General features: G+C 34.0%; 1 protein-coding gene across 1 annotated transcript in view; it reads left to right on the forward strand.

Moving 5' to 3' along the window:
- The window catches only part of sdk1b (sidekick cell adhesion molecule 1b), a 405,910-nt gene that overhangs the window by 283,808 nt on the left and 97,345 nt on the right, over window positions 1-24,757 (forward strand). The window contains exons 20-24 of the mRNA XM_056461991.1: window positions 7,024-7,139; window positions 9,761-9,956; window positions 21,909-22,007; window positions 23,526-23,717; window positions 24,304-24,425. Of these exons, the coding sequence (XP_056317966.1) occupies window positions 7,024-7,139; window positions 9,761-9,956; window positions 21,909-22,007; window positions 23,526-23,717; window positions 24,304-24,425 (725 nt within the window). The remainder of the gene's footprint in view (window positions 1-7,023; window positions 7,140-9,760; window positions 9,957-21,908; window positions 22,008-23,525; window positions 23,718-24,303; window positions 24,426-24,757) is intronic.

A 24,757-nucleotide genomic window follows, 5' to 3' on the forward strand; every position in this document is an offset into this window, starting at 1 on the left:
CATTAATGCATTTAAGTTGACAGCCCTAACATGAACACACACAAATAAACATACACAGAAATAATGCCTCATCAGCCAAAACAAACCCTATTTATTTCAGATCTTTGAAAGCGCACGTGTTTTTGGGATCCAAAGAAGCGCATTTCTCATTAAGCCAGCGATATCATAAAGGATCTAGAGTAACCATGGGAACTGTAAAAATCCATTAGCCGGCTTTACTGCGCAGATCGGCCATCTGAAAGATTATTTCTAAGAAGAGTAAATTTATGGACTCTGGGCAAACACTGACCGTAGCCCATTAATTAATCTAATTTGCTTTATGTGCGTGAATTTGTGTGCGTCTGCGTGTGCACGGAAGTGTGGGGGTGTTCTGAGATCCTTGAGCCATGATTATTCATATTATTTAACGTCAGCGTAATGATACTCCTGCCGAGATTAATAGAGACCCAGTGTCCGCAGTAAAACATCCTCTTTCTCATAGACTCTGGGACTGATGCTTATGTGTAGTTTTTCACTTTGTTATATTATTATTATTATTTTGTCTTTCTTGTCATGTTTGTTTGTCATTTTAATGTTTCCATTTAGGTTTTAAATTTAGGTTATTCTTTTTAAAAAAAGTTTTTTTGTTTTGTTTCTTTAATAAACTGTAATAACTCTGCAACAAATTGAATTTTATTTATTTTTTTAATTATTATTATTTTTTATTTATTATTTATTCATTCATTCATTCATTTTCTTTTCGGCTTAGTCCCTTTATTAATCCAGGGTCGCCACAGCGGAATGAACCACCAACTTATCCAGCACATGTTTTACGCAGCAGATGCCCTTCCAGCCGGAACCCATCTTTGGGAAATATCCATACACACTAATTCACACACATACACTGCGGACAATTTTAGCAGTTTTTGATTTGTTTAGATGTTTTTTGGACTTGTGGGGGAAACCGGAGCACCCAGAGGAAACCCATGCGAACACGGGGAGAACATGCAAACTCCACACAGAAACGCCAACTGACCCAGCCGAGGCTTGAACCAGCGACCTTCTTGCAGTGAGGCGACCGTGCTACCCCTTGCGCCACTTCGACACCCCTTATTTATTTATTTATTTAATTATTTAATTATTTATTTATTTATTTATTTATTTATTTATTATTATGTTTTATTCTTTTCTTTATCTGTTTGTTTCTCATTTTAATGTTTTCTACCCATTTTTAATTTAGGTTGTTCTTTTTGAATCTTTTTTTTTGTAAGTTTTCTTTTTTTGTTTTGTTTTGTTTTAGTAAACTGTAAACCCTGCAACAAAATTTATTTAATTGAATTAATGAAAAAATGGTATTTAATTGCGTTTATTTATTTATTTATTATTTGTGTTATTAAACATCATAATAATATTAAAAAAAAATATATATACAAATTTTTACAAATTACAAATTACAAATTTTGTTTCGTTTCGGTTCATTTAAGGTTTTTTTTGTAATAACCTTGTAATAACTGTAATTTAACTGTAATAACCCTGCAACAAATTAAATTATTTTAATAATTTAATTGTATTTAATTTTATTTCTTTTATTAAATTTACTTTATTTTATTTTATTTCTTATTTGTGTCATTTAACATCATAATGCTATTATTTAAAGAAATTTACATATCCCCATTAGTTTAGTTTCATTTTGTTTCGTTTCGCTTTGTTTGTAATTTTGTAAATTTTATTTATTTATTTATTTTTTCAAATTTTTATGTTTTCCCAGTTGTTCTTTTTTATCTTTTATTTTAGTTTCGTTTGTTTGTTTGTTTGTTTTAGTAAACTGTAATAACCATGCGATAATCTGTTTGATTCTCATTTTAATGTTTTCCACAAATTTTTTTGTTTAGTATTTTCTTTCTTTTATTTTAGCAAGTTTTTAAGTTTTTTTATTCAGTCATTCATTCATTTTCTTTTCGACTTAGTCCCTTTATTAATCTGGGGTCGCCACAGCGGAATGAACCGCTAACTTATCCAGCATATGTTTTACGCAGCGGCTGTCCTTCCAGCCACAACCCATCACTGGGGAAACATCCATACACACTCATTCACACACATACGTACACTATGGACAATTTAGCCTACCCAATTCACCTGTACCACATGTCTTTGGACTGTGGGGGAAAGGAAACAGGAGCACCCGGAGAAAACCCACACAAACGCAGGGAGAACATGCAAACTCCACACAGAAACGTCAACTGACCCAGCCGAGGTTCGAACCAGCGACCTTCTTGCTGTGAGGCAACAGCACTACCTACTGCGCCACTGCGTTGCCCCCTTAAGTTTTTTAGTAAACTATAATAAACTCCAACAAAATTAATTAAATTAATTACATTTATTTTATTCTTTCATTAATTTTCTTTTCGGCTTAGTCCCTTTATTAATCCGGGCTCGCCGGAACGAACAGCCAACTTATCCAGCATATGTTTTACGCGGCAAATGCCCTTCCAGCCGGAACCCATCACTGGGAAACATCCATACACACCCATTCACGCTCCTACACTATGGACAATTTACTCTACCTGATTCACCTATACCACATGCCTTTGGACTTGTGGGGAAAACCGGAGCACCCGGAGGAAACCCACGCGAACACGGGGAGAGCACATCTATGAATCAAATTCATACAATTTTTTTTCCCAAATTTACATGTTCTTCTGTTTCTGTTTGTCTTTAGTCCACTGTATGGAGAAGTTTGGGGATTAACTTGTGACAGTTTACTTTATTTTGCCATACTCACTTACATAAATAAACTACAGTTTCCTTTGTCATCATAAATTATATCTGGTGTCTGAATAATCTTTAGTTTGACTGTTTATCAGTAATTGTTAATGATAGAGGATCAAAGCAATTTAGTTTATACACACATGAAGTAGATCAAATATAAAGATATAGAAAGGGATAGTTAGTATTAAAGTCAGAAAAGGCTGTTTTTTAAACAAAAAGATGGTGTAGAAATTGTGAATTAGTTTATGAGGACAGGGAATACGTTAGTAATAGAAGTGCTGATGAAAAGGATGAATCTTTAGTTCTTGAGAATGACTCAAGACTTGACTTGAGGCCGACAACTCTGATAATAGAAGCAATCAAAATATTCAAATATGCAAGTGCCAATTGGTCTAATGCATTACAGAGAGCAAACTTATTGATTCAGTGTGAAGTTTAGAAGGCCAAATCATTTGAATCACAATATTATATACATATACATTAATATATTAGCCAGAACAGTGTGTTGACTATCCATATTTTGAATTTGCCTCTTACTCGCTCTGTTTTTTTAATTTAATTTAATTTAATTTAATTTAATTTAATTTAATTTAATTTAATTTAATTTAATTTAATTTAATTTAATTTAATTTAATTTAATTTAATTTAATCTTATTTTATCTTGTTTTGTTTTGTTTTGTTTTATTTTATTTTTATTTAATTTATTTTATTTTGTTTTATTTTATGTTATTTAATTTTTTATTTTTTTATTTTATTTTATTTTATTTAGTTTTGTTTTGTTTTTATTTAATTTATTTTATTTTGTTTTATTTTATGTTATTTTTTTGTTTTATTTTATTTTATTTTTTATTTTGTTTTTTTTTATTTGTTTGATTTATTTTATTTTGTTTTGTTTTGTTGTTTTACTTTTGTTTTGTTTTGTTTTATTTTATTTTGTTTTATTTTATTGTATTTTATTTTTTGTTTTATTTTTATTTTATTTTGTTTTATTTTATTTTATTTTGTTTTTTGTTTTGTGTTTATTTTTTCTTTAATTTTTTATTTTGTTTTGTTTTTATAGTTTTTTCTTTAATTTTTTATTTATTAAATTTTTTTTATTTATATATTAAAAAATGTAATTAATTTTTATTTAAATTTTTTTATTGAAAAAAAATAATTTATTAAAAAATTAAAAACTATGCCCCTAGCTGCTGGAATCAGCTTCCAGAAATAATCAGATGTGCTCCAACAGTAGGCACATTCAAATCAAGACTGAAATCTGTTTAGCTGTGCCTTTACTGAATGAGCACTCTGCTACATCCGAAAGATTGCACTATGTATGTATACCACTTGCTTGTTACAGGTTCCCTTGCCTATTTTATTTTATTTTATTTTATTTTATTTTATTTTATTTTATTTTATTTTATTTATTTTATTTTATTTTATTTTATTTTATTTTATTTTATTTTATTTTATTTTATTTTATTTTATTTTATTTTATTATTCATGTTATTCATTTGACATCATTATAACGATACTCCAACAGAGATTAACAGAGACCCAGTGTCCACAGTAAAACACTCTCTTTCTCATATATATAGAGACAAACCCTTTAGTGCATGTGCTTCAGGGCGGCTTTTATGTCCCACTTCAGATATCCGGACACACTAATGTAACCTTGTGCCATCGTGTGATTGTGTCTGAAATGAAAAGGGCAGCAGGACGAATCGGAGAGCCCAATCCAATTGAGCGATATCTAATCTGTACTCGACTCGCCAGGCCTGACCTTAAAGGGGCATCTTAAGCACATTAAGTGTAAGCGGCATTGAGTCTTTATGGAAATATGATCTGGTTCTTTCCACTTTCCGCCCAGGCCTGCTGTACGCCTCTGATAGGCTACAAGAAGGCCTTTGAATACGAGCTGTAGTTTGTGTGTGTTTGTATGTGATTATCGCTGGTGTTGTGGATGATAATGGGAAATATAGAGTGTGAATAAATGTAAATGGGGGCTTTGGGTAGGTGTAGGTGCAGGAGTCAGGTAGTCTTGACAGATATACTATCGCAGATGTTGGCAAATGCAGTATAGATAATTAAATAAATAATGATAGCTAATAGTAATTAAAATGGTAATAATCATACATTTTAGTTCCCGTCATCAATATTTAGTTTAATGTGTGATTTGAAGACAATAATGCTGGAATTTGTTTTTCAGAGCAGTGTTTTTTAAGGATTATTTATATCCACTTATGCCTTAGTATTTTGACTTGTCATTTTTATTCAGATTTTTGTTGGTTTTGTCGTTTGTGTTCTTTAATTGTGGCAGCATGGTGGCTCAGTGGTTAGCACTGTCGCCTTACAGCAAGAAAGTTGCTGGTTCGAGTCCCGGCTGGGTCAGTTGGCATTTCTGTATGGAGTTTGCATGTTCTCCCTGTGTTCACGTGGGTTTCCTGCACAGTCCAAAGACATGCGCTATAGGTAAATTAGGTAAACGAAATTGACTATTGTGCATGAGTGTGAATGTGAGAGTGTTTGGGTGTTTCCCACACTGTAATAAATTTTAAGCTTGTAAAAAAAAAAGAAAAAAGATAATCCTTATTTCCTTTCTTTTTCTTGTTCACTCAACTTTTGAAAACATCCTCTGCACAGACTTAAAATTATTTGTCAGTGATACAAAAAAAGTTCAGTTGGGTTAACATAAGATTAGTAGTTTTCTGGAGTGGTGAAATACTCTGTAACAAATCTTTTTAAGTTGTGCCAACTGAACCTTTTTCGTCTGAAGAACTGGAATGCCTGAAATTGAGTGAACAAAAATCCCATAATCCTTATTTTCTTTAGTTTTTTCTTGTTTACTAAATTGTCCTAAAATGTCTGAAGTGAGTAAACAAAAAACTCTTTTTGAAAATAAATGGTACTAAGAAATAAGACATTATTGGAACAAACAAACATAGTTCAGTTAAAAAAAAAAACAGAGACGAATGTTAACAAAACATTTATTTGACACAGAATTAGAAACAGGATAACAATAATGTTAAACAAGACAAGGATCAAAGCATGGCAGGACAGACAGGGAAAAATGCTTTGTAATGCTTCACAGGGAAAACAAGACTCAGCAAAGTCTGTGTGAATGAGGTGTCTTTATAGTCCTAGTAATCAATCTATCATGAGCTTCCGGCCGTTTTTCTTTAAATAATAATCTAAAAAACTTTAAAGGATTTAAGATGCTGATGACCGTTAAATGCGTCATAGCAGGCTTGTCCATTGAACGGTCCATTGAAAATGCATTTTGATTTATTATTTGAACGTTTGAGCATTTGATTTATCATTTGGGTGGTGGTTTTGAAAGTTCAATTTATTACTTGATTTTTTTAAGGCATTTGAAAAAACTTCCATAAACTGTCCACGTGCACTAAGACTTTCTTTTTGTAGAGCGAACAAGGTAAATGTGAGATGCAAATTCACATTAAAGTCTTTCTACAGCTGTGCCAACTTTTTTGTCAACTTTTTTCAAATTGGATTTTTTACTGAACAGTACTGGGTTGTGGCTGGAAGGGCATCCGCTGTGTAAAGTTCTGCTGTGTTATCTCCTGATAAATAAGGGACTAAGCCGAAGGAAAATGAATAAATAAATGAATGTTCTTTCATTTATATATGTGTTAGTGTTTTTTTTTTTTTTTAGTAAACTTTACTAATCTTGCAACAAATTTCATTTAACATCATAATATTATTTCTTTTTTTTTTTACTTACCCCCATCCCCCTTTGTTTAATTTAGGTTGTTCATCTTTTTATAGTAAAAAAAAATAAATAATTTAGTTTGTTTATTTATTTATTTATTTATTTGTTTGTTATTTATAAAGTCCCCATGAACCAGAATAATTTTTTTCGTATTGTGACACCAATTGTGAACCAAAAAATTGGTAAATTTTTATTTTATGTGTTTTTTTTCTTTTATTTAATTTCTATTTATGTCCATAACATTTTTTAAATAGTTTTAGAGAACAGCATCAGCACTAATCTAAATAATACCTATTCCTTATACTTCTCATAGTCCATTTTAAAGTGGGTTAAATGCACACTCCCTCAAACTGTGTATTAAAATTCCTTTAATACATGTGATTTCATTTCAGATGTGTTGGTTTTGTGGTTAAAGTACTACAAATAAACAAATCAATCCATAAACATACTTTAAGACAACATGTTGCTAGAATAATACAGCATAACTTGTTCACATACACGCTTTGCAAATGATATTTGCAAATATATAAACTATTTCAGTAGAAAATGTCTCTTTTGTGCAGTGCCTACAGCGCCCCCTCAAGACGTGGAGGCTGTAGCGCTGAACTCCACCACCATCAAGTTCACCTGGACGCCTCCACCACAGCAGTTCATCAACGGCATCAACCAGGGCTACAAGGTAACAGCGCACAGACACGGGTTAATAACTGGAGGAAATTTGCCTGTCAGGTTTATTGTCTTCTCTTGGGTGTGTTTGCATGATTGATTAGCTGGATGGTTGACAATAGCAGCAGCTTTAGATTTGAATAAACAGGAAGAGTAATTAAGGCAAAGCACTGCAGGTGAATAGGGTAAAACATTCATTAACATCACCAGCCTTCCCCAGTTGATGGATTACATTGAAATCTGATAAATGGCAACGTATGAAAATTAAATTTATAACGTACTAGTTCAAATTTGGATTTCAGATATAAAAAATATATGTCAAACAAATATAATGCAAAAAAGCCTGCTTTCATATATATAATTTTCAACCATTGGAATTAAAAATATGTTCACATATGTTATAATATATTAGCTATAAATTTATATACATGTTCAAATATGGGCATACATGTATATGGGCATGCATATATACACTACCTGACAAAAAGTCTTGTTGTCTGTCCCAGTTGTAAGAGCAACAAATAATAACTTGAGTAACTTCTAGTTAATCATTTGGAAAAGTGGCAGAAGGTAGATTTTTCAGATGAATCATCTGTTGAAATCATCACAAATACTGCAGAAGACCTGTTGGGACCCGCATGGACCCAAGATTCTCACAGAAATCAGTCAAGGTTGGTAAAGGAAAAATCATGGTTTGGGGTTACATATAGTATGGGGGCGTCCGGGAGATCTGCAGAGTAGATGGCAACATCAATAGCCTGAGGTATCAAGACATTTGTGCTGCCCATTACATTACAAACCACAGGAGAGGGCAAATTCTTCAGCAGGATAGCACTCCTCATACTTTAGCCTCCACATCAAAGTTCCTGAAAGCAAAGAAGGTCAAGGTGCTCCAGGATTGGCCTGCCCAGTCACCAAACATGAACATTTTTGAGCATGTCTGGTGTAGGATGATAGAGCAGGCATTGAAGATTAATCCAAAGAATCTTGATGAACTCTGGGAGTCCTGCAAGAACGCTTTCTTTGCCATTCCAGATGACTTTATTAATAAGTTATTTGAGCCATTGCAGAGATGTATGGATGCAGTCCTGCAAGCTCATGGGAGTCATACACAATATTAATTCTTTTTCCACTGCACCATGACTTTATATTCTATACTGTACATTATTTATGTTAAGTGTTAAGACTTTTGTCTATGCAAAGTTAGACCTTACTGTTCTAATTAAATCATTAAAAATCAAGGCATGGTCATATTTTATTTTGGTAAAATAAGTGTAATCTAGAGGTCTTTGCCTTTCAAAAAGCCACTTCTGATACCAAATGATATCATCATATAATATTATAAATAATGTATGAATGCTTTCCCAGAGATGGGTTGCGGCTGGAAGGGCATCCGCTGCGTAAAACGTTCTGGATAAGTTGGCTGTTCATTCCGCTGTGGTGACCCCGGATTAATAAAGGGTCTAAGCCGAAAAGAAAACGAATGAATGAATGAATATATGAATGCAACCATTTTTGTAATGTTTTGAAATATCTGTTGCATATACGGCATGTTTTATGTATGTAAAATCCAAATAAACTTGTATGTCATATGTATTTTGCGTATATTTCCACGGATCAGATTTCTAAATGGGTAAAAAAAAAATATTAGCAAAAATATTGTGTGGGCGACGTGGTGGTGCAGTGGGTAGCAAGTTCATCTCACAGCAAGAAGGTCGCTGGTTCGAGCCTTGGCTAGGTCAGTTGGCATTTCTGTGTGGTTTTTGCATATTCTCCCCGTGTTCGTGTGGGTTTCCTCCGGGTACTCCGGTTTTGCCCACAAGTCCAAAGACATGCGATACAGGTGAATTAGGTTTGCTAAAATTGACCATAGTGTATGAGTGTGTGTAATGAGTGTGTATGGATGTTTCCCCAGTGATGGGTTGCGGCTGGAAGGGCATGTTTTATGCGGCTGCGTAAAACATATGCTGGATAAGTTGGCGGTTCATTCTGCTGTGGTGACCCCAGATTAATAAAGGGACTAAGCCAAAAAGAAAATTAATGAATGAATGAAAAATATTGTATGCATTAAAAAATGCATTATTTTATTAATTATCAACCTATTTCAAACAATGCATGCATAGAAATCTGAAAATCTGACAAAGTTCTTGTTTCTTTCCTTTTTTTGGACCTTTTTTGACAAAAAGGTTTTTCACAAAGGGGATTTGGCAAGTATGTTTTCATCAAATACTACTAAGAGCCAGTGACAATATTTTATGGAATATAATCTTGTATATAATTAGGCAAAATCTGTATGAAGTTACAATATCTCTGCGTGAAAACCTTCAGAATGCAGATATGAATAAAACTGTGAAGTCTGGTGTGTGTAAATATTGTTGAACTGGAGATTTATGCCTCGGTGCAGGAGAAAAAAATCATTTTGAGAAGGCAGCCTTTAAAAATGTGTACTATAATTAAATTCGACTGACAAATATCATAAAGATGTCTTTATATTATACTGAAAAAAAAAATCTGAATGTCCAAAATCTCAAAATGTAGCGGTTGATGGTGGAAAAAAATCTGTGTCGTAGCCTGCAGTGTCTTGCTTTAAGTACTAGCAGTGTATGTTATTGTTATTTGGTATCTCCATCACAGCTGCTGGTGTGGCCCGAACACTGTCCGGATTGCATTACAATGGTGACCATTGCCCCAGAGTTCCACGGGTCACGTCATTATGGTTATGTGAGCAGTTTAAGAAAGTTCACTTGGTATGAGACGGCGGTGCTGTGCTTCACCACGCCTGGAGACGGACCGGCTAGTACATCACAGCTCATCCAGACACACGTTGACAGTGAGTACAAGAAAAACACACATCTGTTCACTCCAGCAAAAAATCAATGGGAAAGTTCAACCAAATATGAACATTTACTTAACATTTACTCACCATCAAGTGATTTCAAAACTTCATGGGTTTCCTTTTTTTCTGATGATCACAAAAGAAGATATTTTGAAAAATGTTAGAAACCTGTAACCACTGAATTTAATAGTAGTGAAAAAATGCTATGGAAGTCGATGGTTACAGGTTCCTCACATTTTTTTAAATAACTTTTCAATGAATTATCATTTTGGGGTGGTTAACCTGCCCACTTTTCATGTGCAAATAGTAGTATTTTAGTAATATTTGTACAGAGGTTTCATTGGTAAATGAAGGTTAAACCTTGTTAATACCTTGACTTGTTGGATGGAAACGGTGCTTTATTCTTTTATGCAATATTTCAGTTTTATTCATGAATCTAATTTGCTTCTTTAGATGGAAACACAACTAGTAAGTCAGTGTCAACATGTTTTCAGCATATTTTGTAAAATGTTAGAAACCTGTAGTTTCTAACATTTCCATAGCATTTATTTTTCCTACTATGGAAATCAATGGTTACAGGTTTATAACATTTTTCAAATAACTTATTAATGAATTTTCATTTTGGGGTGGTTAATGTGCCCACTTTTCATATGGAAATATTAGTATTTTTGTAATATTACTGTTACTTCAGATTTCATTTGTTAACAGTAAGTTTGTTCAACTAAACATTTTGTCATGATTTTCTCACTCTCATATTGTTCCAAATTCAATAAAGCTTTTGTTTGTCCATGGAACACAAATGAAGATATTTTCTCATTAAATATTAAAGATTTTTTTCTGTCCCTCAGTTAAAAGTCACCAGAGCACAAGAGTTGGGTTCTGGAAGGGAAAAAAACTCATTAATTTTCTCCATAGGATAATTGATTTTTACCAATAACTGGAAAACCATTGAAGACAGGTCTGTTGGGAACTCTGAGGATGTTAATCGAATGTACAGTATTGGCTGTTGTTGAACCAGTCTGTTCAGTTTTATTCAACGTTTTTAAAACATCATTCTTAAGACTAGTCCCAGACTAAAATGTAAAAAAGCAGTTTCACTGACTGAACTTGAATATATCAGAGCCTTTTTTGTCTCAAGTAGGGATTTGATCCAAACAGGGATTTGTTCTAAGGCACGTTTTTAAAAAAATACTCAAAAACTCTCTATAAGTTATAGTATAATCGTGGTTTAGTCAAAGCCAGCTGAGTCCAAACTCAGTGTCCCGAGTTTCCTGCATATTTTAGTTCCAACCCCAATTAAACACATCTGAACCAGCTAATCAAGCTCTTTCTATGTATACTAGAAACTTCCAGGAAGGTGTTTTGAAGGAGCTAAACTATACAGGACACTGTTTGTCCAGGACCGAGTTTGGACACCCCTGGTCCAAGCCCAGTTTAAGGCCCATCATAAATAGTGAAATGTGTATAAAAAATAAAAATAAAACTACATTACCCATGATGCTATGTAAAAATAAAACGCAGATAACGTTTTTTTTTTTTGTTTAGAGAATTAAAATTCTTAGCTAATATATAACTTAAATTAACATTCAATAAATACTGTTTTTTATTTATTCTTTTTTTATTTTTTCATTTTTATTTTTTATTTATTTTCATAGTAAATTTATCACTCATGTTTAAATCAAAAACTTTTTCATTTATTTTTAATTCTAAAGAGATAAATGGACTATTGTTTGTTTTTTTATTATTGTTTTGTGCTGTATTTGGTTACTGAGCAGCAATAAACAACACTTTAATTTGATTTTCTAAACTAGTAGTGTTTTGAATTTTAAAATAATTTTGAATAATAAATGCATAATAATCGTGAGAACCGTAAAACCATGATTATTCTTGATTAGTCTACAATCTATAACGATTATTCTATAATTACACAACCAAAATCTATAATCGTTGTATCCCTAATTGTTACGCAGTTCAAAACATAACATATGAATGTGTTTGAATGTAGAAGAAGCCCACTTGAGCAAAACACTGATTTTGTTGTGCTTCGAAATAGAACATTTGAATATGTTTGTAAAAAATATATGTATGTAAAAAAAAAAAGCCACATTGTACAATGCAGTGATGTTATCTAGATTCAAAATACAACATATTAACGTTTGAATGTAGAGAAAGCCAATGTGGGTGTCTTAGGGAGCAAAAATACAGCATATGGGCTCTTATATTGCTGTTGTGTCATCACTCATATTGCAAGTCATATCTCTCCGGCCCCTCATTTGGGATGCTTTTCATGAACTGGCTCCCATGACAAACTAATTGAATAGCCCTGGTTAATGACGTATTATAAACCTTTAGAAAAAATCACGATGTGAATAATTTATAAAAAAAAAAATTTGAGCAGCAGCATGAATGCACTCTATTCACCCAAAACTTCGAAGCTTTAATATGTCCACATCAAAAAATAGTTCTACATGATGTTAGTGGTTTAATTCAGAGATATTGTTGTTTTATAAGATACACAGGTTTTAATTCACATATAAGCGTTGTTGTTTTTCTTCTTAAAACTATTCTACAGGAGATTTAGGCCTGGTAATCTGAGAATAAAATCTCTTCCAGGATGTTGTTTGGTTCTGTTGTTTGGCCCAGATTATCTGGTATCGTGAGGGGTTTACAAATCGAATGGTAAACTTTACAAATTGTTTGCAGACGCATCACGACTGCCCGATAATATCAAACATGTTCGACAGTTATAAAGACAAAGAGAAGCGCTGGAAATTGCCTCTGTCCTGAACATATACCAGATGAGTGTAGAAAGCTGCTACCATGCTAGCTTATTCAATCATTCGTTCATTCATTCATTTTCTTTCAGCTTAGTCTCTTATTTAGCATGCTAGCTAACAGATGTAAAAATTACTTGAATTGTCAGCGATGATCTGCTGCATGAGATTATATGAAATAACTCTTTATACTGTATGTCCAATGCAACCAGATTTTATTATCACGAAAGACTCCTATAGTATACAACAAAACAATAGCTGTTTGCATCCAGCTATTTTTAGCATAAAAAATATAGCATAAATACAGTTCTTAATGGAAATAGCAAGATGCTCTTAATATTTCTCATTAATGAATTTTCATTTTGGGGTGAACTATCCCTTAAAAACAAGTGGTTAATGTGTCCACTTTTTATATCCAAAATGTAGTATTGTGGTAATATTTTATACAGAGGTTTCATTGATAACAGAAGATTAAACCTTGCCAATACCTTGACATGTTAGATGGAAACTGTGCTTTATTCTTCAATGTTTTATGCAACGTTCCAGTTTGTACATTAATCTAGTTTGCGTCTTTGGATGGAAACACAAGTAAAACAGTGTCAAATCTTTTTTAAAGAAATGTTAAAAAATATTATAAATCTGTAACCATTGACTTCCATAATATTTATTTTTCCTACTATGGTAGTCAATTATTACAGGTTTATTACATATTTCAAAATACTTAATAATGAGTTTTCATTTTTGGGTGAACTATCCCTTTATAACAAGTGGTTAACCTGCCCACTTTTCATATGCAAATAGTAGTATTTTAGTAATATTTATACAGAGGTTTCATTGGTAAAAGAAGGTTAAACCTTGTTAATACCTTAACTGTTTGATGGAAACGGTGCTTTATTCTTTTATGCAATATTTCAGTTTTATGCAAGAATCTAATTTGCATCTTTAGATGGAAACACAGTAAATCAGTGTCAACATGTTTTCGGCATATTTTGAAAAATTTTAGGAACCTGTAATTATTGATTTCCATAGCATTTATTTTTCCTACTGTGGAAATCAATGGTTACAGGTTTATAACATTTTTCAAAATATCTTATTATTGAATTTTCATTTTGGGGTGGTTAATGTGCCCACTTTTCATATGGAAATATTAGCATTTTTGTAATATTTCTGTTACTTCAGATTTCATTTGTTAGAAGTAAACTATCCCTATAACTATCCTTGCAATATTCCAGTTTTATGCTTAAATCTAATTGGCATCTTTGGATGGAAACACAAGTAAAACAGTGTCATTGTATTCATCCAATTCTGGTAAAGGCATTTGTTATTCCGTCCACATCTGCAGCGTTAGACCTCTATGTGATTACTGTTTGTCAAACATAATATCAATGGCTTCTGCTGTCTGTTTTAAGAAAGGAACGAGTTGATACTTCGCTAAAAAGCAACTAAGAGCTCCATTAAGTCTCCTGAGCAGCGAAAGAGCAAGCGCTAAACCAGTAAACGTCTCCTCTGGGATGCAATGTTTTGCTTGCACTCCTGACATGTAAAATCATATTTCACAGTCTTCCAGATATACCCACACACTCGTACAGACAGTCTGTCTGTGTTTAATTGGAGACAATCGACTAACAGTGCGCTCTTTACTTGAAAACTGTCCAGGAGGCTTTGAGAAAGAGATCTCTCGGCAAAAACAAGCCTGTTTCGTTTGACATTTCGGCCGCTGAAATCGATGCGCGGGAGAAATTCGGCCCCTTCGCTATGCACGCCACAATTTGCCGCGTAATTGTGCTTTTTACATCGCCATTGATTAGTCTTCGCGCTGAATATATATTGGCCACCCGAGAGCTTTTTTTTTTCACGTCACGCTACAGGCGCGGAGAATCAGCCTTGACTAACCTGCAATTATTGAAGCAGGATCACTCCTGTTAGTCAATGCACATGTGCTCGGTATTGATTGTCCCACAGAGCTTGTGTACGCTCGGATCTGCGCGTGCAGCTGTTAACAGACAATGTAATTTTCATCAGATGATAACAGCATGCGGTCTTCACCACACTGTTGAGCCACAGGAGCTTGTTTTCCATGAATAGCTCAATCACACAAACAGGTTAGACACGCAAACCGGTGCGCACTCATACCCGCTTTCTCATCTCTCAGCCTTTTATTTGTTCCAAAAAAGATTTGAGCGGAAAAAAGAGAGCATTATTTGTGGGAAATTCACTCGGTTTGGTATTGTAAGTGTTCTTTTCATTGAGCTTCTCTTGTTATGGTTTTTTAAACCAAGTGAATAAAGGTTTGGTAAAGCCAAAGGGCCTGAAATACCTGCCGAAAGCTTTTGGCATTATGGAAGTAAACATCAAGTGTGGCATATTGGATGTATGGATGGATGGATGGATACTGTAAGACCGTTTCATGCCTACTGAACAATTGGCCACTGATAATACAGTACATCTGCAAGAGCATAATGAGATATTAAAGATCTATACCTTGGGTCTCAAACTCAGTTCCTGGAAGGCTGCAGCTCTGCACAGTTTTGCTCCAACCCTAATCAAAACACAGCTGATGGAACTAATCAAGGTGATCAAAAGAGTCTTGAACACCTTGATTAGTTCCATCAGCTGTTTTCGGCTCTAGCCTATTTCAGAGGTCGCCACAGTGGAATGAACCGTTAGCTATTCCAGCATATGTTTTACTCACCCTTCCAGCCACAACCCAGTACTGTGAAACACCCATAAACACTCACGTTTACACGCTCAGTCATACACTACGGCCAATTCATTTTATTTGTTTTTGTTTTGCTTTAATTTGTTTATAATTGTATTATTTATTTGTTTTTGAACTTCTCGTTTACTTAGTTTAAGTAATCCATTATTTTTTATATATATATATTTATTAAAATTGTTGTTTTACTTTTAGTAATTTTAGTACTTGAGCTTTCAGTTAGTTGCTGAGGAAACTTTTTGTCTAATTTCTATTTTTAATTCTGACAAGTTTTTTCAAACCTTATTATTTTTTTAATTTAATGTTTGTGTTAGATGTTTTTTCAGATTTTTCAGATTTTTATTTCTTTCTTTATATATATATATATATATATATATATTTATATATATATATAAATACAGCTGAAGCCAGAAATATTAGCCCCCCCTTTTCCCCAATTTCTGTTTAACACAGAGAAGATTTTTTTCAACACATTTCTAATCATAATAGTTTTAATAACTCATTTCTAATAACTGATTTATTTTATCTTTGCCATGATGACCGTAAATAATATTTTACTAGATATTTATCAAGACACTTAAATACAGCTTAAAGTGACATTTAAGGGCTTAACTAGGTTAATTAGGGTAACAAGGCAGGTTAGGGTATTAGGCAAGTTATTGTATAACAGTGGTTTGTTCTGTAGACTATCAAACAAAACTATAGCTTAAAGGGACTAATAGCTTTGACCTTAAAATGTTTTTCAAAATATAAAAAATTCATTTATTCTAGCTGAAATAAAACAAATAAGACTTTCTCCAGAAGAAAAAATATTATCAGACATACTGTGAAAATTTCCTGAATGTAGTGATTTGAAAAAAAAAAAAAATCACTATAATCTTTATCCCTATAACTATCCTTGCAATATTCCAGTTTTATTCATAAATCTAATTGGCATCTTTGGATGGAAACACAAGTAAATCAGTGTCATTGTAATCATCCAATTCTGGTTAAGGCATTTGTTATTCCGTCCACATCTGCAGCGTTAGACCTCTATGTGATTTTTTTTTTCTTAATTTGTTTATAATTGTATTATTTGTTGGTTTAATAACTTATTTTAATTAATCCAATGCCGCCCATGTATATTAAAGGTCGCTATATTTGTTGACTTTTTTTACTATTATCATCCTTTTAACTTTTTTTTTTCGTATCCGCCCAAGAGCCAAACATCTGCCATCGATTAACCACTGGAAAATCTTCTCTCGCCCTGCACTTTTCATTGTGTATGTGCGAGAACTGTCAATACTTCCACAGACAGTCTCACATGCTCCTCAGAGACCCACAGAGACGCACCTTTTTGGGACTTGAAAAAGTGCGTCAGGGGTTTCTAAATCTCCTAAAATGTCCGTGATTCGACCTTTTAGTTTCGCTTTCTAAAGTCATCGTTAATTGTATGCGTTTTTGCATAACATTTTTATTTTAAGCCTGATTTACTTTCACTTGACTTTACAGCTGACAGCACATGCACAGCCGCAATAGTGAGAAAAACATTAAATAATTAATTCTTTGATCTAATCTCAGATAACTTTTCTATAAAAGGACGAAATTACATTTGTTCTAAACTGGCTGCAAAATATTTGTACACCCTTAGAAATAGTTAATTAACTCATTGCCTTATTTAAATAATCAGCACTTTTTATTCTTATAGCAACTATAATTTTAAGAGATATTGTCTGTTTTTATGCCTTTATGTCATTTGTTTCTCATTTGCTGTATATAGTTTTAATTTGATGATGTTGATATATTACATATTTTATACATATCTGACATGCTTTGGCAGTACTGTGCAAAATGTCAGCAGCAGATTTTACTTGTCAGTGGGTGCACATGGCTCCTGAATAGAGTAAAAGTAAAACAAATAATGGATTTCTTTTTTATTTCACAGACTTTATTAACAGACTTTTTTAAACGTCAGTCTATTGAAAAGAAACAGTTTCAGGGTGTCCGTAGGCTCTTAAAGTCTTAAAATGTCTTAAAACTCAAAAGCTAAATTTTAGGCCTTAATAAGTGTTAAATCTAGTGAAATATTGTGTTGTAGGTCTTAAATTTTTTTTAAACAGGTCTTAATTTTCCTTTGTTCGTGGATAGCTACCCAATCTGGCCATTAACACCCACACCATCACCAACAATCCCAATCTCAATAAAACTTTAAAGTTTTTATTTAAAAATAGCATTTAATTACTTTCCTTACACTAACATTTGCTTAAAAGTTCTTCATTTATTTACTGCTGAGGATACTGACCTAACCTATATGTTTTATTATTAAATTATTATTATTGTAGACTGAAGTGACAGCTATGTTTGGTTCTAGTCTTGATAGGGGTTATAGGGTTTGTAGATTAGATATATTTGAAAATTAATAAAAAAATATTCAAACAAAATTATTATTATTGTATGATTAAATGTACTGTATTAAATTTGAATCATTTTTTAATAGAGTAAGTGAAAATATTTTCTCACTAGGATATTCAAAAAAAGTCTAGCATTTAGCCCTGTATAAGTCTAAAATTTCATTCATAGTGGTCTTAAAAATGTCCTAATGTCTTAAATTTAACTTGGTAAAACCTGCAGAAACCCTGAGCTTATAACAGTGTCACAATAAATAATAATATTGTTAAAAATCACATATTTGCCGCATGTAGGTAGTCATGTGCTATGAGTAAAAGGTGAGTTTCTTACCACCGCAAGTATATTTCAAACCTGTGGGAAGCACTGTAATCCATTATTTTTTTAAATATATTTAATTTATTAAAATTGTTTTAGCATTTCAACTTAACCTGTTTTAATTATAGTTTTATCTGATGTTTCTATTTTATTTTATTTTAGCTGTTATTCTTAGTTTTATATATAAATAACAACACTGCTTAAAGTCAACCTCTATTTCTAAACATCTGTCTATAGACAAACGCTTTTTTAAATTAGTATAATCTATTTTTAGCATCCACCAAAGAGGAACCGTGCTAACCAGCTAATCCTTGACCTCCAGGTCGGAACTGGCGACACTTAAACACAGAAACTGAATTGAAAATGAACAGACTCATACGTTCTCTAAGCACGTGATTGATTAAGCTGTCAGTCTGGCGTGACGAGTCGCTCTGATAAAGTCCGCTTGACAGTCCAGGCCATGAGGCTTTGCCACGCGGTGTTAGATCTAATGAGATTGAAGCTTCATCCGCACACATTAACCACTGCGCTTTTCATGTTCGCCTGTCAGATGTATTGTCCTGCCGAGTGTGTATGCATGATTGATTAACCACTAAATGACTGCTAACTCATGAGGGTAATTACCAACAAACACATCATTTGCTTTCGCCTATTTGCAATGGCGATGCAGCCGTTTCACTGCGACAAGCTTTTCATTGAGCGTTTCGCTCTTGTGGACTGAGGATGCTGGGTAATCCTTTACCATGAGCGGGGTTTAAAGCATCCATAAAGAACTGGCGGATAAATAATATGCTTTGTTCCACTCACACACATACATATACAGTTGAATTCAGATTTATTAGCCCTCCTGAATTAATAGCCCCATGTTTTTTCTCCAATTTCTGTTAAATGAGAGAACACTTTTTCAACACGTTTTTAAACATAATAATAAACACAATTGTTTTGTAGACAATCTGAAAAAAAATAATGCTTAAGATTGATAGTATTGACCTTAAAATTGTTTTTTTTTTTATTAAAAACTGCTTTTATTCTAGCCAAATAAAACAATTAAGACTTTCTCCAGAGGAAAAAATATCATGTAAAAATCCATTGCTCTGTTAAACATTATTTGGGAAATGTTTAAAAAAGAGAAAAAAATTCAAAGGAGGGCGAATTATTTTGTCTTTAACTATATATGTTTGGGCAACGCAGTGGCGCAGTAGGTAGTGCTGTTGCCTCACAGCAAGAAGGTCGCTGGTTCGAGCCTCGGCTGGGTCAGTTGGCGTCTCTGTGTGGAGTTTGCATGTTCTCCCTGCATTCGCGTGGGTTTCCTCCGGGTCCCCCAGTTTCCCCCACAGTCCAAAGACATGCGGTACAGGTGAATTGGGAAGGCTAAATTGTCTATAGTGTCTGAGTGTGAGTGGGTGTGTATGGATGTTTCCCAGAGATGGGTTGCGGCTGAAAGGGCATCCACTGCGTAAAACAGGTGCTGGATAAGTTGGCGGTTCATTCCGCTGTGGCGACCCTGGATTAATAAAGGGATTAAGCCGAAAAGAAAATTAATTAATGAATGTATATGTTTGTAGAAAGTGTGTTTATATTAAGAACACACTCTCCTCAGACAATCAAGTCATGAGAAAAATCTCAATCAAATCATGTCTATTTCTGCAGTGTGACCTTGTACTTCTAATAAAAATGCAGTCTTTGTCTTCTTAGCAAATAAAAAAAATCCATAAAACATCATTGCGATCTTCTTTGAGGTCTGAGGGCTCTATTTTAACGCTCTAGAACCAAAGTCTAAAGTGCATGGTGCGAAAGCACTAAGGGCGTGTCCGAATCCACTTTTGCTATTTGCTATAAAATACGCTTTGCACCCTGGCGCATGGTCTAACAGGGTTGTGCCTATTCTCTTAATGAGTTACTGGTGTGTTTTGAGCATAATGTGCTTTAAACCAATCTCATATCACATTCCCTTTAAGAGTCTGTTGCGTCACACCATGGCACATTTGCTATTTACATGGCGAACTCGTAAGTGGAAAAACTAAAAGCTTCACTAGTGAGAAAACAGTTAAACAGAACATCTGCAGCGCGAGGATGGACTTTACTTTCATGGATAAGCAAACGGTGTTGTACACACTTCACTGAAGACATCCATTAGCCTACATATTTAATTAATCATTTATTTAAATAATTAATTTAATAACAATTTTGTTGCATTTTGTCCTTTAATTTTTTTCATATGTTAAGATATTTGTGTATTGCTGTACATCCTGTGTGTCTTAAGCAATGTGTAAGCGTTTGGACCTGTATAAGGCGCATAACTAACGCGCTCTGGCTGGACTTTGGACCACCTTTTAGGTGGTCAATGGCACGGTCTATTTCAGATCCTCAAAATAGCAACGCGCCAACAATGCACCTTAACACACCTCTTTTATAGACCAGCATGCCCATGAGTCCACGAAGTGGCGCAAATGGATTTGCTATTTAAACAACGTGGCGAAATACGCGAAAATTAGGGTTGCACTGGTCTAAATATATCAACAAATTGCGGCCTTACACGTCTTGCGCCTTATTGTGCCAGGTGTATGATAAGGCCCTAAAGCAAGATTCCACAGCTATAAAGCATTTTGTTGGTTTTAAAGGTAGGTTTATTTGCATTTGTACTATAAATGGATGAAAATACAGGGATATGCGGGGGGGGGGGGGTTGCCTTTGACTCATTATTTGGGCATTTATAGGGGTTTTCCTTTTAGGTGAAAAATTTTGGAAGCGAGAGTATTAAATGAATCATCCGGATAACTATTTATTTATTGACACTTTTATAAGATTATGATTTCACGCTAATTTGCCCTGTTTAGGTCATCATTCACCCAGAAATTACAAATTCTCTCCCTCAGGGCATTCAAAATATAGATGTTATATAGATTTTTTTTTCAGTGAATTTAGTTTTATTTTTTTCAGCAGAACATTAAAATTTGTTGTTTAGTTGTTTGAAATGTAGTCTATCATGACAGAACTGTGTTGATTTATTAAATGCAGCCAAGGTTTACCATCTCCTTGAGAGTTAAAAAAAACAAATTATTTGTGGCTCCTGATGATACATTGAGGTCTTATGAAGCAAACAGAACGTTATTTACTACAGTATTACCTTTAATCCATAGCCTCAGGCAAATGGGCAGTCTGATTCATTTCTGTCTCAGAATTCATTTCTGTCTCTGTCCCTAATTCAACTGGCTCTCTTAAAAAATTACTTTCACCAGTTCCTGGTTTACATATTCAAGTTTTTAAAAGTAGTTCATTAAAGATAAATCATTTGAATTTGTTTCAACATTTCAGCCATTAATCAATTATGTTTGTTAGATTCTGTACCTGTCTATCTAGTTTTGCTTATAGTTAAATATAAAAAAAATACATTTTATTTTTTAAAACCGTCTGTCATTCTTGGTTATGTTTGGTGAGTTGGTTCATGTGAATCATCTCTTGAGTTTCAGAGCTTCGGTTAGGGTAGCATAGTGGGCATCTATGCTGCCTGATTTTCACAGTGCATTTTGGGACATTTCATTGACTACTGAACGAGGAGCTGATTGAGATGCACCATACATTTATAAGCGTAAATCACAGACTGTGCTGTGGATTCAGCTAAAATGTGTAAAGAAAAAAGTCACCTTCATTTAAATTTGATATAGTTCAATATGAAATGTACATGTGTTAAGAAAGTGTCAGCTACTCTGCTGGAACATTATTACATTAAGTGTACCTTTATGTGTGTTGCAGAACCAGGTCCAGTGACTCAACTGAGCTTCACTGAGATTCTGGACACATCGCTGAGGATCAGCTGGCAGGAACCAGAAGACAAGAATGGCATCATCACAGGTGATCACACAGATTATCTAGAAACAGTCAGATTTTTATTTTTATACATATTAGTATTTTACAAATAATAATATAAAAGGTTTACACTTATTGAAAAACATTTATTAGTTCTTGGTTGGCATTAAATAAATGGCATAATTACAGCTGCTCCTGCAAAGTGATTATTAGTGATACTACTTTAGTTAGTTACTTCTCAACTACTGTGCAAGGTTTCCATCACCATGTGTTAATGCAAATTTAAAGGTGCATTATTTAGCATTGAGCTAGGTTTTGTACTACAAATTCTAATTATTGGATTATTATTGTCCTCTGATGACAACACAAACACAGGTTGCCAGATTGATAACACCAACAGGAGAGAGTGTGCCTGATGATCAGATCAAGCTTTATACTGTAAGCTGCTCAGCTAATGATTATGTTTGTGACATTTATATTATTTTCTAATTAAAAAACAACCTTGTGTCTCTCTGAATCTGCGTCTCATTTCAGAGGCTGTTATTGTTTTTCAGAGGTCGCATTTTCAGTCGTGCTCACATACATTGAAATGATGCTACTTTTTAAAACTACAGTCAAAAACTTACATGCAGCACTTTTAAGTATCGCATGAGAAATGAGAGATTTCTAATAAAACTCCCTTAATTCGCAAAAAAAAAAGTTTTCTGTTGGATTGAGGTCGTTTTGAACTTATGCGAAAAAGGGATAATGCGAATAATGGGAGATAGAAAGGCATTTGATGAAAAATATCTGACATAGAGAGCATTACACCTACATGACTATTCAGCTGTCTCCATTATTCTTGACTTGTCTACTGTTGGTTAGTAGGTTACCAATACTACAGTGAGCCACTCTAATTTAATGGAAATGCACCTAATTTACATTTTGGATTGTATTTTGCTTGTGAACTTTGAAAATATTTCCTTCATGATATGATAGAAACAGACTTATGTGGTAATTACAAACATTAAGGCAGCCTTCATGACTGAAATTATGCTATTTTTAAAAACTAAAGTCAAAAACTTACATGGAGCACCTTTAAGTATCACATGAGAAACGAGAGATGGAAACATCAAATTTCTAATAAAAATCCCTTAATTCGCAAAAAAATAATAATAATTCTGTTTGGTTGAGGTAATTTTGGACTTATTATTGTAAAGATTAATGTAAATAATGGGATATGGAACGGCATTTGCTGAATACACTCTGACATAGCGAACATAACACCCAAGTGACTATCTCCACTGTGCTTGACTTATCTACTGTTGGTTGCAAGGTTACCAATACTACAGTGAACCACTCTAATTTAATGGAAATGCACAAATTTTTATTTATTTTTATGCAAACTTGAAAAAATGTGCTTCACAATAAGATTAATTGGGGCTTATTCTGTCTGGATCTGCTGTCTAATGAACTCTGCACTGTTTTCGTGATGCATTTAAGGGACCATAAAGAGTGCTGCTTCAAATCAGCCAATGACAAAAGAAGGGAGTATGTCCTTTTCTCATTTTCACCTCTCCATAGGTTACGTCTTGAGCTGGGAGGAGGCCGGTCAGAATGAAACGCTTGTATCTCAGACTCTGTCCAACTCAACGCTGGCGTACAAAGTGACCGGGTTGACTTCTCTCACCACGTACGCTCTACAGGTGGCAGCAGTAACACAAGCTGGAGTCGGGGCTTCCACCTCATCCACCATCTCAACAGGACTGCCTCCAGGTGCCCGCACTCTCAAACAAACACACACTTCAGTGCTAGCATCGCTTTAATGCATCAAATTCTCCCTTGGGGATCGGTGATAGTTGCCGTGTTGAAACTCTAAAGGAAATTCGGCACATGAAACTGGATGCCGCAGTGGGGTGCATATTTCACATAGACCAGCAATCCGAGACACAGTCAGTAAGACTGTAATACATCACACAGAGTCAGTATGATGCTCTTGGGGCCGCCGTTTGTGCGCGCGCGTGTGTTAGAGAGAACATGAAATAAATGATGATGACCAAAAGCCAAGCTACACTCATTATCTCCCACTGATATGCTGTGGAGTCAGGAGAGAACGAGCTTTATCTACTGTTGAATGAGCCACCCAAATATCATTATCAATCCATTTAATTACCAATTAATCATATGCCCAAACACAATGAGCACTGCTGTACACAAAACCTAATTGACTCTGAAGTGAGTTATGGGCCCATTTACTGGAGTTTTTTTCTTTTGAAGGATAATGAAGACACGGGATGGAGCAAACAGACAGAAAATGTGGAAATGACTTACATGAATGTGTTTTGTTGTGTTTGGTGAACAGAGCTTCCTGGTGCGCCCTCTAATCTGGTCATATCCAACATCAGTCCTCGCTCCGTCACCATTCAGTTCAGCCCCGGCAGTGACGGCAAAACCGCAATCTCCAAATGGATCGTAGAAGGACAGGTGAGTGTAATGTAATAGCAAAGTCTATAAAATACACAAGAAGTGTCACTCGTATAGTTTGAGGGGAAAAGTTTATTGGTCAATATGACAAATGAAGCCTCGTTTACTAGTACAGGAGCCAATCATTGATCGCTATAGACTGACGTTTCTCTGGGAGAGAAGGTTTTTGTTGTCAGCAAACACACTGGAATCTCAGTGAATACTTGCTTCACAGACATATGAAATAAATCCACATAAAGCCTGAAATCTGTACTTTTAAATGAACCAACGAGACTTGAAAACAAAAGTTTTTTGGCTTTGTATTCTCAGTAAATGAACGTGTGGTACAGTCA

The sequence above is a fragment of the Danio aesculapii genome, chromosome 1, assembly GCF_903798145.1.
Source record: "Danio aesculapii chromosome 1, fDanAes4.1, whole genome shotgun sequence".
In the NCBI taxonomy this organism is placed as follows: domain Eukaryota; kingdom Metazoa; phylum Chordata; class Actinopteri; order Cypriniformes; family Danionidae; genus Danio; species Danio aesculapii.